Source organism: Chamaea fasciata, unplaced genomic scaffold, assembly GCF_029207755.1.
Source record: "Chamaea fasciata isolate MVZ Bird 193981 ecotype frontalis unplaced genomic scaffold, bChaFas1.0.hap1 SCAF_14, whole genome shotgun sequence".
NCBI lineage: Eukaryota > Metazoa > Chordata > Aves > Passeriformes > Sylviidae > Chamaea > Chamaea fasciata.
In genome coordinates, this window is record NW_027094099.1 from 17,906,848 (window position 1) to 17,920,140 (window position 13,293).

At 49.2% G+C, this 13,293-nt stretch overlaps 1 protein-coding gene across 1 annotated transcript in view; it reads right to left on the bottom strand.

Moving 5' to 3' along the window:
- Positions 1–2,069: 2,069 nt before the first annotated feature.
- The window catches only part of IGDCC3 (immunoglobulin superfamily DCC subclass member 3), a 95,522-nt gene continuing 84,298 nt past the window's right edge, over positions 2,070–13,293 (bottom strand). The window contains exons 11-17 of the mRNA XM_066196628.1: positions 10,092–10,339; positions 9,364–9,528; positions 4,478–4,666; positions 4,117–4,221; positions 3,005–3,143; positions 2,579–2,786; positions 2,070–2,492 (exon numbers count right to left, since the gene is read on the bottom strand). Coding sequence (XP_066052725.1) covers positions 2,328–2,492; positions 2,579–2,786; positions 3,005–3,143; positions 4,117–4,221; positions 4,478–4,666; positions 9,364–9,528; positions 10,092–10,339 — 1,219 coding nt within the window. The 3' untranslated portion in view covers positions 2,070–2,327. The remainder of the gene's footprint in view (positions 2,493–2,578; positions 2,787–3,004; positions 3,144–4,116; positions 4,222–4,477; positions 4,667–9,363; positions 9,529–10,091; positions 10,340–13,293) is intronic.

Here is a 13,293-nt window from a genome sequence, read left to right on the forward strand (position 1 = left end):
GGATCGTCTGACAGGCCATTTAGCCTCTTTGGTGGGGTGGGGAGAGGCTCTTTGGGGGTGTTAATGCCAAAATTTAACCCTCTACATCTTTTCTGTTCTGCGTGATCTCTACAGGAGGATGAATTTTAATGGAAGAGGGCTAGCAACACCAAGCCTGAACAGCTCCTTGTTCTTGAGGTTGGTGCCATTTACACCTGCTTGGGCCAAGATGGATGAGGTGACGTGGAAGGACAATGTCCTGCTCCCAGGTAACCCTGCCCAGCACCAGGACTCAGCTCAGGGAAGAGGCATTTGCTCAGCCTCCTCTATATTGTACTTTTTACACAGACATTGGTTGCATCCCACTGCCAGCTGGGCAGGTGATGGGGGTGCTTTTGACACAAGGGACTCTCCCACTGGTACCATTTCAAAAATACAGTTAATACTTTTTTAAAACTTAAACTCATCTCATTTCCTGATTCCTTTTACTGTCCTTGCAAATACAGCAACATTTGATTTACCACCACCTACACAGAGATCAAACCTTCACATTTGCCTGGATTTAACCACCTCACACAGCAGGGAAAGGGCTGCCCTCTGGCACCAGCTGGCACCTGGTGTCCCTGTCCCATATGTGCCCCCATCTCACCCATGGATGATGCCGGTCACACACTGACTCACAAGGCTGCACCACACCAGGACAACCCAGCCTCCACAGTGTCAGGTTGGTGGTTGATCTCTGGAGGGGACAAACCCTCTCTTTGGTGTCAGGAGCTCCTCTGCCCACCCTGGGCATGGGGAAGGGGCAGCTCTGGCAGCCCCAGCATCCTCCTTGCTTTGTCCCTCCCAGGGAACTGAGCCCTTTTTGGCTCTACTCATCCTTTGGACATTCTCCTGTGGCTGGAAAGGCGCTGGAGGAGCTGGGGGCGGCTCAGTAGCATCTCAAGGGGTTCTGTAAGTGCTCTATTGGAGTTTCCCCATGCTCTTGACAGCAGGGTGGGCTTTGGGACAAGACAGTGATGTCCAGGTTCCCACCTCCCAAAGGTGGGTTGCGCTGCTTGTGCCAGCACGTGCCATAGATCATCCTGCTGGGAATCAGCCTTGGAGAGCAGCACACTGATGGGGCAGAAGGGTGCCTGACCCCAGCACTGGCATCTGAGCACCCCACCCCTTCAAACCCAGGATGGACCAGTACTCAAATCAGCCCTGGAAAGGCAGTGGTGCCAGGGAGCCACAGGGCATCATGCTGCTTGTCTGTGACAGCCCCAACAATCTTTAAAGTAAAAAACCACAACACGAATCTCCGCCACACAAAATCACACCGGAGCCCCCAAAAGTAAAGCTCATAACACCAGTGAAGCATTGTGCTTCATGTGGGGCTGGGTGGGAGAGGCAGGAATTGGGGGAGAGGGGAGGACACACACACGCGCACGCACACACATGCACACACGAGTTTCTCTCACACTTGAGGTAGAACATTGCTTTCAAAGGTTTGGAAGTGCTTTACATGGGAACAACGACAAGGAAGCCACCAAGGTGGCGGGTACAGAGCGTGACTGCTGAGGTAGGACCATGCTTGTACTGACCAAGTGCTACACTACTTGTTTGTTTGAACACGAAGGAAGACGCAGGTATTTCTGCTTCCCAGAAGACATTCATTCCGGTTGAGGTAGGTTCTGAGTTCACTCGGGTTGTCTGTCCAAGTCTTTCAGTAGCCCTCAGGCATCCTTTGACACACACACACTCTTTTTTTTTTTTTTCCTTTTTTTTCATCTTATTTATAGTCAATCAGCAAAAAAAGTATCCTGAGAAATAGCGAAAGTGTACGAAATCATCAAATCCACGGAGAGACAGCCTTCCTGGGCCTTGATTTTTGGAGTCAAGTTAGAAGGATTTTTCCAAATCCAGTCTTCTGGAAATAAAAAATAGATCCAAAAAGTAGTCCTAAAGCTGCTGATCAGGAAAAAGTCTGGGATGCCAAGAGATGCGGGCTCCACCATATCCCCAGTCTGTCAGAGACTGGAGAGTTTGCCAAACTCTGCCAAGGAGTCTGTTACATAGCAGCTGTGGGGAAAATCCATCGTGACCAGTCTCCAGAGAGCCGTCATCGGAAGAAACACATTGAGAGGCTCGAGAGAGGTCAGAAAGATAAACTTCACAGAGTTTCCAAAAGGCTGTATACATATATATATATTTATATATATATATAAAAATAAAGCAAAACAAAAAAATAACAATCAGAACGTAGAAATCTTCAATTGACCTGAGATTGACAACTCGTAAAGACATCACCAGCCGCAGGTTTGGTTTCTGGTAACTTCCACAAGAGGCTTCGAGTCTTGGCAGTTTTATCCTTCATTGGCAGGACCATGGTCGGGAGCCAGAGCAGCAGGACTGCTGCCATGGGGGTTTTTTGGGAGGGGGTCTGGCTGCTCCTCAATGATGCTGAACTCATCCAGAGGGAGTGTGGAGATCTGGGTTTCATCGTGGGAGGCTGACAGGCTGTGAGCCGACTGGAGAGAGAGAGAAGGGGACAATGCAGTGACAGTGACAGCTCCCTGATGCACAGCCAGGTGTGCTCCAATCCTGCTGGACTTACCGTTATTCCCTTCTCCTGCTGCTCCTGGGACGGGGATGCTGGGAATAACCTCTCCAGCTCGTTCATATCCAGCTGCTTTCCGTTCAAGTCCCGGTCATCCCTGTCCCTACGAGTGGCCCCATTCAGGACAAGGCCCGTGGCACTCCGCTGGCTCCGGGGGATCTGAGGGGTTGACAGCTGCTCCTGCACATTTTTGCACATCAGCAGCCTGAAAAATAAAGAGATGGAATCTGAGAGTGAGAGAGGTGGTTCATCCTCTGTTCCTTCCCCCAGGCTGGCATCTGTCTTATCCCTGTGCTACATTCCTTCATCCTTCAATCCATCCCATAAAGTCCACCATTGCACTGGGGATGTGAGACTCAGGTGGGCACACCCACAGTACCAGGGACCACCACCTCTTGGTGGCAGTGGCATGAGCATCCCTACCTTCCTCGGTACCCAAACATAAGGAAGAGGATGCAGAATATGATGCACGTGACGCCAATGTGGATCCCGATGATGATGCCGGTCGTGGAGGTTTTATTGTTCTGCTCGTCCTTCATGCAGTCACAGGGAGGATTCAGCACTGCCAGGAAAAGGAGAAGAGGTCAGTGGTGCTACTCTTCTATTTCTCCTCTGGATTTTGGGGAGCCCAGAGCCAAAGTGAGAGCCTTGGGCAGTGCTGGGAGCTGTGTATGGGAAGAAGAGAACCACATGGGAAGCAGGAGTTCGCTGCCTGCCTATGCAGCTCCCCTGCTCCCAGCATGGGAGACACAGCAAGCACAGGACTGGAATATCTAGTGAGCCAGCCCCATTACCTGGCTACTGTCATGAGACACAATTAATGAAAAAAACCCACTCTGATGTTAATTCTTGTGATACCACATGCTCAGGTGGGAGGTAAGAGGCAGCCACCACACTAGAGCAGGCTGAAACCTGATGGAGTAGACAGATGCCAATGAGATTAGTATTTACTCCAGCACAGACAGAAGAGTAATAACTATCTCTTGAAGATATTCCCACTGGAGGCTTAAAAGGCTTCCAAGAGCAGCAAGATATTTTTTACACATAGATGAATATGAAAGGTGTGATCAGTTTAAGAGTTTTCCTCTAGAGGTTTCTCCTTTGCTGCCACATAATACAGGGCTCACGCTCTGCAGCCATTTCCCTTTCCAGAGCCACATGTCCTTCCTTTTGACCAGTGAAGGTCAAAATATCCAGGAGAGCTCCAGGACAGCAGACATGCTCAGTGCACCACGTCTCACCTGAGGATGGCAGCTAGTACCTTATGTATGGCCTCACCTCTGTCTGAAGGTTAGGGAGCAAACCTGGCATTTGCAAAACATTTGGTTTGTCTTCTCCCTATTGGTAAAAAAGCCATCCAGGTGCTCCCAGCCCTGCAGAGTTTTGCCTCAGCATTATTTGTGATGCTGAAAATAAATGAGTGGCTGAAGGTGAGATGACGGTAATGCTACAGGGGGAAGACAGGATGCATTTGCCCTCACCACCTTCCTGCAGAGCTGTTTCCCAACAGCACTGAGACCCAGGTTCCATCTCACCTGTCCTCTCCACAGTTTCCCTCAGGGACACGAAGCGGACAGTGGAGTTTCCGTCCCCGTGCTGGTTGTAGGCGAGGAGCTTGACTTCGTACACCACTGACGCGTCTGCCCGGGGGGACACAAGAGGGACAGTTCAGGTGTAACCATGAGCCTTATCTCCCCCAGTGGTGCTTATTTGGGAAAAGAATATCCTACCAAATACACACAAGATGCTGCAAACAAGTACCTGTTGCTGGGAATGCTCCCACAAAACCTGGGGGAGAGCTGCAGCACTTAGGGGTTGGGCTACACATTCGAGTTCTCTCCTGCTAATCACGACAGGGTGGGGAGGAGACATGGATCAAGGTGTCACCATACTCACCCAGGTGGGTAATGTTGTAGGCTGTGACATTGCTGGCCAGGAGCACTGGACCTGTGTACTGGGAGAGGTGGACTTTGCGGTAATACAGCTTGAAGCCTTCATGCTGGCCCAGTTTGATGGAGGGCTCCCACGTCGCCTGCACGGTGGTGCTGTTAATGACTTTAATAAAGAGGGATGGCATGGCTGGGACTGAAACAGAGAGAGAAAGACAGTGGGTTGCATGTGCTTTTTCAGTCTGCATGATGAGAAATTCCCCAGCAGCCTTTCCCTCCAGGCACTGCACCAAAGAATGTGCCAGCTGAGACTGAGAAAAATCTGAGCAGACCAGAATCTGGTTTAACAGCCTTGAACTTCTTCAGGGAGCTGCCGGAGTTTGCAAGAGTTCCCTCTGCTCAGATCAGCAAGCAGAAGCTACATTTACACTTTGGCTGCAATATGATGCTCAGTCTGGCCGGGTCAGGGCAGGAATGCAGTAACTTCGGCAATGCGTTCTCAAATTCCAATTTTTTGCCCTCACCCTGAGGCACAGACCTTTCAGAGTGATTAATCCCCCTGGGAGGAAGGAACCAGAAGGGATGGAGCTGGAGGCATCTGTCTTAAAAGAGTGCTAGGTACCTGCACTGGCTTGCAGGGGGCTTGCTCTCCCCATCCGTTTTAGGAGGGAGATTTGTGACTCTTCTGGGGACTCAGGAGAGAAGTGGGGCATCTTCATCAACAGCCCTAAACAGCTGAGATCCCTGCACAGCTCTGGCTGGCATGTTTTGGGAGGCAGGCACTTACCTGGCCTGAGGGGCACACAGGGGGTTAGCTGGGAAGATGTCCCTGCTGCTGATTCAAAGTCCACCAGGAACATGCTCAAGTCAATGCCCCCAAACCCTGCCCTTATTCTCGGGGTGTGCTGCAGAGAGGGTCACACCATTCCCTCTCCAGGTTCCCAAAAAGCTGCCTGGCCCCATCTTGCCCCATCGGTCTGGCTTGAGAGGCAAAGATCTGCAAATCAAAGTCAATTTTCTTGTGATACCTGGCTCTGCCACAAGCACAGCCTTGTGCCCTGGGCAGCACTGGGGCACACAGTCCATGTTTCCCCCTCCCTCCCTTTCTCCTACACTGATGACACCATTACCAGACGTGTCTCAGCAGGACATTTCACTGAAGATTTTTTCTCATTTCCACAAAACACCCCCAGGCTAAACTCTCCCATCAGTTCCCCAACCTTTGGCACCATCCACAAGGTGCAAAGCATGAGGCGCTGCAGGCTCTGCCCCAGCACTGGCACCTAGAGGAAGAAGAGTTTTTGGGCACCAGGCACCAAGTTCAGCTCACCCCATAGCAAAATCATCCAGCAGAACAGTCTACTTCTCCAGCAGCCTCCAGGTTTTGAGGTAGAGCTATTTTTCCAATCCCACATGATTACACACTCAGCAATTCCCACATACAAGCCTTGCTGGGCTTGCACTGGACCAAAGCTGCTTTCGGGCTTGTATCTCCCCAAAGGGTCTGTAAGGATGAGCAGTGCAAACCCGGCCTTTGGCAGAGAGTTCAGCACAACCATTAGTGAGCGATGGGGAAAAGCAGATGAAACGTGGCCATGTCAGTCTAAGACTGATGAGAGCTAAAAAGGGCATTTCCTCAATTTAACAGTAAAACTGCACAGCACAACCGTCTGCCTTTTCCCGGGTACTGAGAGCTCAAGCTTTCCCACGAGGAGATTTAGAGGAAGGATGGATGCATCTCCAGCTGAGCAGGAGGGTCTGGGCAATCCTGTCTCTTCCCAAAGTGATGCCTTCCTTCAGGCTGCAGGGACTTTGCTTGACGTCCTCTGAATATGAACAAGTCCCTGCAGACTGCCACGTATCTCCACGTGGATTCAGGAGGGAAGACCCAGTGCTCTGGGTCACATTAATGAGATCTGATCCTGCCTAAGTGCTGCCAATGGGAAATGAAATGGGCTGAAGTATTCCTTCTTGATAGGATTTATTCTGATGTGCATTTCATTGCTGGGAAGGCTGAACTTAAGAATTCCTGGGTGCAAAACACAGAGTAAATTCTATTTATATCAGAATGTGCCATTCCTCCCAAGGCTGCGTATTTTTGCAATCCAATTAAATACTCCTTTTTTCTTATTCTCCCAATTCCCTCCAGGGCAAAATCCCCGCTCTGAGAAGTTGGACCCTTGCTTAAAGCATCACTTTTCCAGCCACGGGTGAAAACACCATAGAAAAGGAAATTATCACATTATCCCATGGACAAAGAAACACTGATGTGGGCCATCCTGATTTGTGAAGAGTTGGCTTTATTTTATGGTTGCAGAGCCTTACATTTAATAAAACCCACAAGAATATCTCTCCTTCAAAATATGGAATATACTGTATTTATTCAAACTTTGAGTATATGTATATATATATATGTATAATACTGATTATAGGTATATGCACTCTCAGAATGTACGTGCTGTTTATAAAGTGATTACACAAATAAGTGTATACAATGGAATATATCTGTCTGTGTGTAAATATACGTACACACACCAGCAGATAGGTGCTTCACAGAAGTATATATTAGACATAATATGGAGCTAATATAAGTGAGGCATTTCCCTCATGCTAAGGGCTGGGATACTTGTTTTCCTCTTCCGTGCTGTTTGGAATTTTCCCCAGGTCATTTCAACTTTCTTCTTGAAGGTGTCTTTAGCCGAAGATGACTAAAGGAACAGTCTTCATCCTAGAGAAATGTCAAAAAGTCCTGGAGAAAACCCTAAAAAGCATTAAAAGACAAGAACAAGGAGTGTGTGCTGCTTAATGAAGCAGAGAGCATTTGAGATTTAAAATACCACGGCATTTGTGAAATGGCGTAAAGGAGAACGACAGGGAGGAGGCAGGAGGGCCTTCCCAGAGAGTGAGGTTTATGGAAGAGGACAAGCTTCACTCAGGTCCCTTCTCTACAGCATCTTCCCTTCTACTTTCCATCCAAAATCAGCACTGGCACAGAGGAAGGAGCACCATGTCGCTAGAAAGCATCAGAGGCTTCAGCCAAGCGCGCTCCCAGCGTATTGTCAGCCCTGAGAAGCCGATGGCCCCAAGCCAAAAGTAACCCTGCTCCTCTGTTTTCTGAGGAGTATTTCATATTCCTGCTCCAAACAATACCAGCATAACATGGTCACTCAGGCCAGTCTCCAGCTGGCAGCATCTCTGCTGCCCTGGCTCCACTTGAGCTGTCCCTGGCTGCCAGATATGGCATCTTGGAAAATCCATCCTTTTCTGAGGCTGTTAGCACAGATCCAGGGGCTCCAGGGGCTCCCTGAGCTCAGGGGGGATGCAGCTCTCCTGTGCATGTTGGGAGGGCACAGGGTGAAATGGCTTGGTTGTGAGAAGAGACAAATCTGCAGCGAAACCTGAATTTGGTGAGAAAAGCCACCGGGCCCTGGCTCTCTGAGCCACTCTCTCCTCTGTGAGCAGAAGGCAACAGGCACCCGAGTGAAGCAAAGCGAACAAATGAAGCCAGAGCTGGGCTTTGATATATCTTTTTACCTTCCTACAAGGCAAACACAGGCTGGGGCTGAGTGATCTGAACCAAGCCAGCTTCTCTCAGGACAGAGAGTTAATTTCTGATGCTTCGTTACACAGGACAAGCCTTTTCTAAAGGATAGCAGGACAGAGATACCTTAAAACTTCAGAGAGCCAGGAAATTTATGATCCCATTACCAGATTCCTAACTATTCCTGTCATGATTGAAGGTAATAATGACAAAAAGTCCTCTCTCACTTGACCTGGACTTCTGCAGAGTCGCCAAGCTCTATAGAGCATGGCTGGCTTGTAGCTCCTGGGGCTGAACTCAGAGCATCGGGTCAAGGAGTTTCAAGCTTTGCCTTAGCCCATCCTTCTGCCTCTAAATTGGAAGGAAAAACAAACTCCAAGGGTGACTGATTCCCTGCAGAGTACCAAGGAAAATAAACTTGCAGAGCAACAACCCAGTGGGCAAGGATTTACTGGTGTTTTTGCTTAAATTCCGTAACAGATATCTGCAAGGGCTGAGAGCAGAATGAAAACTGGATCCTCCACCTGAAAGTCAACACACTTCCATTTGATCCTAAAAAACATCCTCACACCCAAGGCCCTCTCCATTGGAAATTCATAATTACTGAATGTTCATGAGAATGATTCCTAAGAAATTAGAATTATATATGAGATAACCAAGGTTTCAGAAATAGATGAGTCTCTATGAAAACGTTCTTCCAGTTCTGACTGACATATCATACTGGGGCTGTGGTTTCTACCTGGTACCTGTGTGCAGGGGTCCTATATTACAACACCCACTGTCTTACTAGGGAAGCTAACTGGTGGCCAAAAAAAAAGGAAAAAAAAAAAAAGAAAGCCTTAGAGATCATCCTAACTTCCCACTGAAAGAGAAAACTGCTCCAGGGCAGAGATTTGAAGGTCAGGACAGTTCAGCTCTAGTGTGATTTGCCCTGGATAGAGCAGAAAATAATAAAATCTTTTAAAGTGTGGCACTTATCAAGTAAGAGCTGTGAGTACCAGAGCTGCTGGAAGATGATGAGATGCTGCTTGAGCAGGAAGTCTGCGTTTAGCAAGGAGTTTAGGAACAGCCCAGAGCAGCTGCAATGCACGAGGCCAGGCAGGTTTGCACTCACCCCCTGCTACAACATCAGCTGGGAGAGGCGATGCTGTGTTTAATCAGTCAACCCCCCTGCAACGATACAAGTGAGTTTTACACAATATCCCAGAGTACGAGGAGCAGCAGGAACAAGGAGCAGCAACACCACAGGCTACAGTGCCACAGCGCTGCGGGGCGGTGTCGGGGTGAGCGGCGCTGCTGCTACGCACAGCAGGCGTCAGCCTCTGAGGGTCCCTGCGCAAAGCGTTCCTTACCTTCCCCCAGCGTGCTCACCACCGTGACTTCTGAGGCTTTGCTGGCGCCCCGGGAGGTGTAAGCCTTTATATAAAAGCTGTAGCTGGTCGAGGGCTCCAGATCAGTCACTAGCTGCTGGAAGGTGCTCTTGCTAACAGCCTCCTGGTACTCCATCTCTACGGGATCTGAAATGCAAAGGGAGAGAGAAGTGAGCAGCGTTAGGCTTTGCAAGAGGTAAAGAGAATAAATAGATGTTGCAAGCAGTAATTTTGATCCCTGGGGTGGATATGTACCTGCTCACACACATTTCTGCTTGTATTTCAAGGCCGTTGAAATTGGTAATGTTGGGACAGGGCTTTGAGCAACCTGGTCCTGTGGAAGATGTTCCTGCCTGTGGCTGGGGTTGGAACTGGATGATCCTTAAGGTCCCTTTCAACCCAAAGCATTCTATGATTCTCTAATTCTGTGATTTCTGCATGCTTTGCCAGACAGCTACATGGGCAGCAAGATTTGACTATGCAGCTTCATCCTCCCTACCCTTTTGATATTTACAATGGTATATTTAGTATTTGCAGGTATTTACAGTGTGTTTACAGCCTCATCTCTGCCCTTCAGAGACTGGGAGGTGATGGAAAACACCGATGGCAGCATGGACCACTACAGTGCAGACCTGGTTTTACCTAGTGGGCTGTGTTGCTAAATTATGGGATGGCTGAGGGTGCTCTGGGCAGTGGCTGTAGCACCATACCTGCAGCTTTCCGGATGTGCAGCACGTAGCCAATGATCTCCTTGGTGTTCTGCAGGGGCTTTTCCCAGGACACCTGGATGGTGGTTGCAGAGACAGTCTCTGCCCTCACGCCCTGAGGAGGGCTGGGCAGCCCATCAGCCCACAGCACGGTGAGGCGGGCGCTGGCCTGCGTGGAGCCCGCGCTGTTCTCGGCCAGGCACTGGTAGATGGCTTCATCCGCCTGGTTGATCCCGTAGATGGAGAGAGTGCTGTGTGGGGATATGAGAGGGACAAGCATCACACTGACTGCCATGGTCCCCCATGCTGGCTCCCATCCAGGGCATCCCATGGCCTCTGTTCCCACAGAAAGTTTTCAGGAAGCTGTGGGCTGGTTCTCTTGGGGAAGGAAAAGTCCAGGAGGTGGATGTGTCACTCCCTGGAACCCATGACTGGGCAGATTATCTGTCTCCACCTGCAGATACTGTGGTTCAAGTGAAGTCAGAGGTGGACACAGGGTGGGACAGGGACCATCAGGATCTAAAGGTGTGGATTCAGGAACATCCCAGCCACACCACAGAGCCAGTTCTGTGGCAAGTGCATTCACACACCCCAAACAGCTTTAACTGGCTTAGCTCCAGTACACACCGGTGAGACCCATCCAGGCACTGCACATGGCTGCTAAGCCAAGTCTAATCAAACACAGCCAGAAAGCCCTCTGGTGATACTCTAATTGCATTATAGCACATTAGAGCTGTCTTAGGGTAACACTGGGATTAGCTGATTTATCCAGCAGGGTTATAGCCTCGGCTCCCGCTTCTGCACTTCCAGAAACACCATCACCATGAGCCAAAAGCAAAAGCTTATGAACAAGTCACCGGTTTTGTCTGCAGAACCTCTGAGTGTATTTTGATGCTGGTGCATTAAAACTTGCTGCCTTTCAGGGAAACAACCAGAACAGTTCTTCCAGCCTGCACTTGGGGGTTCCATATCAGGTTTGGATGCTGTTCTCACCATCCAAGAAAGGACAGGCTCTGGCTATCCTGGAAAACATCCCTAAAGCAGGGGGGAAAGCCACCCATGTACCAGCCTCCCAAATGAGCATATTCCTGAGCATAGTGCCCATCTCTGCACAGGGACAACCAGAGTCCTTGTACATGTGGCCACATGAACTGGAGGACCTTTCTCCACTGCAGGACCCTCCAGCAATGGCTGTGGACAACTGAAGCAAGTTCAGCTCAAAGGCTGCACCACTCAACTTCTTTTAAACAACACCAGCGAATACTGACTCAGAAATTATTGTGTGCCACATTAGCTCTGTCTTGCCATTTGAAAGTGCACAGCAGCTTTTCTTAACAACATCTGCTCCCAAACAGGGACCCATCAATGAAAGCTCCACTCAAAGCCAAGCCAGGAACAACACGATTCAGTGTGAATCCATCAGGCCTTCTAAATAAATAAATACCAAGCTTATCTCCCTTCAAAGGCATGGGATGGTCACTGTCACCACTGGGTACAGCTCTGAGCTGGAGCTGGAAAGACAGATTTGACACTGGACATGTTTTTACCCAACTCTGAGGGAGCAGCTCAGGTTATAGTAAAAGCTGCCTCCAGTGCCTTTGGTCCTGGGAGGGTGTTCTCACACACAGGAGATCCTTGGGAAAACTTCAGAAGCTCACATGAGCTTTTTCTTACTTTTCTGTAAGAAATGACCCAAACCTAATGAAATCCACATCCACTACTTGCTTCTAAGGAGAAACAAATTACTTTCTTCTCCTGTAGTGAATTCTAGGTGGACCTGGAGCTTGACTGCACATGAGTAAATCCCAAGCATCCCTGCTGATGCAGGGGGCACTTCACGGCTTTTTGGGAATCACAATCAAAGCTGTCTTTCATGTAAATGAAAAATTGAACATTGGAAGTGGAAGTGATAAATAACCTGCCACTGCCTGCCTGTATGTCAGAACAAATGCTTCTTCTAATTGCAGCAAAATATTGGTCTTCCTATATTAAAATTTATTATTGCTGTTGATTTAACATTCCTATTTCTGCCTTGCAAATTATCAGGGGCCATGGTGAGCGAGCAAATGTTTAACAGTCATCTATTTATGTCCTGTGCCTTTGTTTCCTTGGAAACATTGTAAATGGAATATCAAATGTGATGGTTTCAGCTGATATGGTGATTTTCAAGAATCAGCCCTAAGCTCCCCTCACAGCCACGGGCTCAACGTATCTGATTAAATGGAAGGAGAAAGGCAGAGCTGGGAGAGGGCGCAGGGAGGAAGGACCCGATGTGTGGCTCAGCTGTGTCAACAAGGGCTGACTCCTGTGAGGACAGATGGCAGAAGGCAGGATTACGCCATCCGAGAGCTGCACTCCCAGCCCTGCACAAAGCAGATGTGTGGAAGGAGCAGCAGCAGCACTTCCTTCTGCCCCGTCAATGAAGGGATTATTTCCATGTGGCTGCTGTGCATCTGGGCACCCAGAGCAGCCAGGCAGGGCTGGCACACGGGTCAAGAGCAGCCTTAAGCTTCCCAAACACAAAGCAGATCTGGATCAGTATTTAGGCTCCGCCGCCTCCAGGTGCATTTACTTGCTTCGCTTAGGGACAGGAAAAGATGTGGAGGAAGGAAGAGGGGAGCTAGGCTGAAAAGCAGTGCAAGGAGCCTGATGGCAGCACTGTGATTCTGGAGCCAAAGACTTCTCTCTCCTGGGAGGATATGGGGGTGAGCAAAGCTCCTCATGTGGGACACAGATGATGTGCAGGATGCCAGTGGTCCTGGCAGGATGGCACTTGGCCACTGGGACAGGGAGCTGAGCAGAGTCTCTGTCAAGCACAGTTGAGTCAAAAGAAATAAATACGGTATTTTCTGCAAAGTCGGCATGGCATGTAGCTGGAAACTTGCTTCAGGCTTCAGAAAGTTCATTTTCATTGAGATTTCCTTGGCTGTGTTTGGATATGCTGTGCTGTGCAATGAGAGTCTTGGCTTACCTGGAGCCCATAGAACGATACACAGGCAATGGGACACTAAATCAGCTGGATTTTTGGCTGTGAGAGCATGGACAACCTGGTGAACAGAATGCCCAGCATCTTAACATCAGCTCCATGAGAGTCAGCTTGCAGCATGCGGAGGATGCTGTGCAGCAGGGCCAGTGTTCAGTCCCAGGTTTTGCTGCTTTTTGTCTTTTTTTTTTTAAGAAAGCTGAAATAAAAAGAAAATCTGTA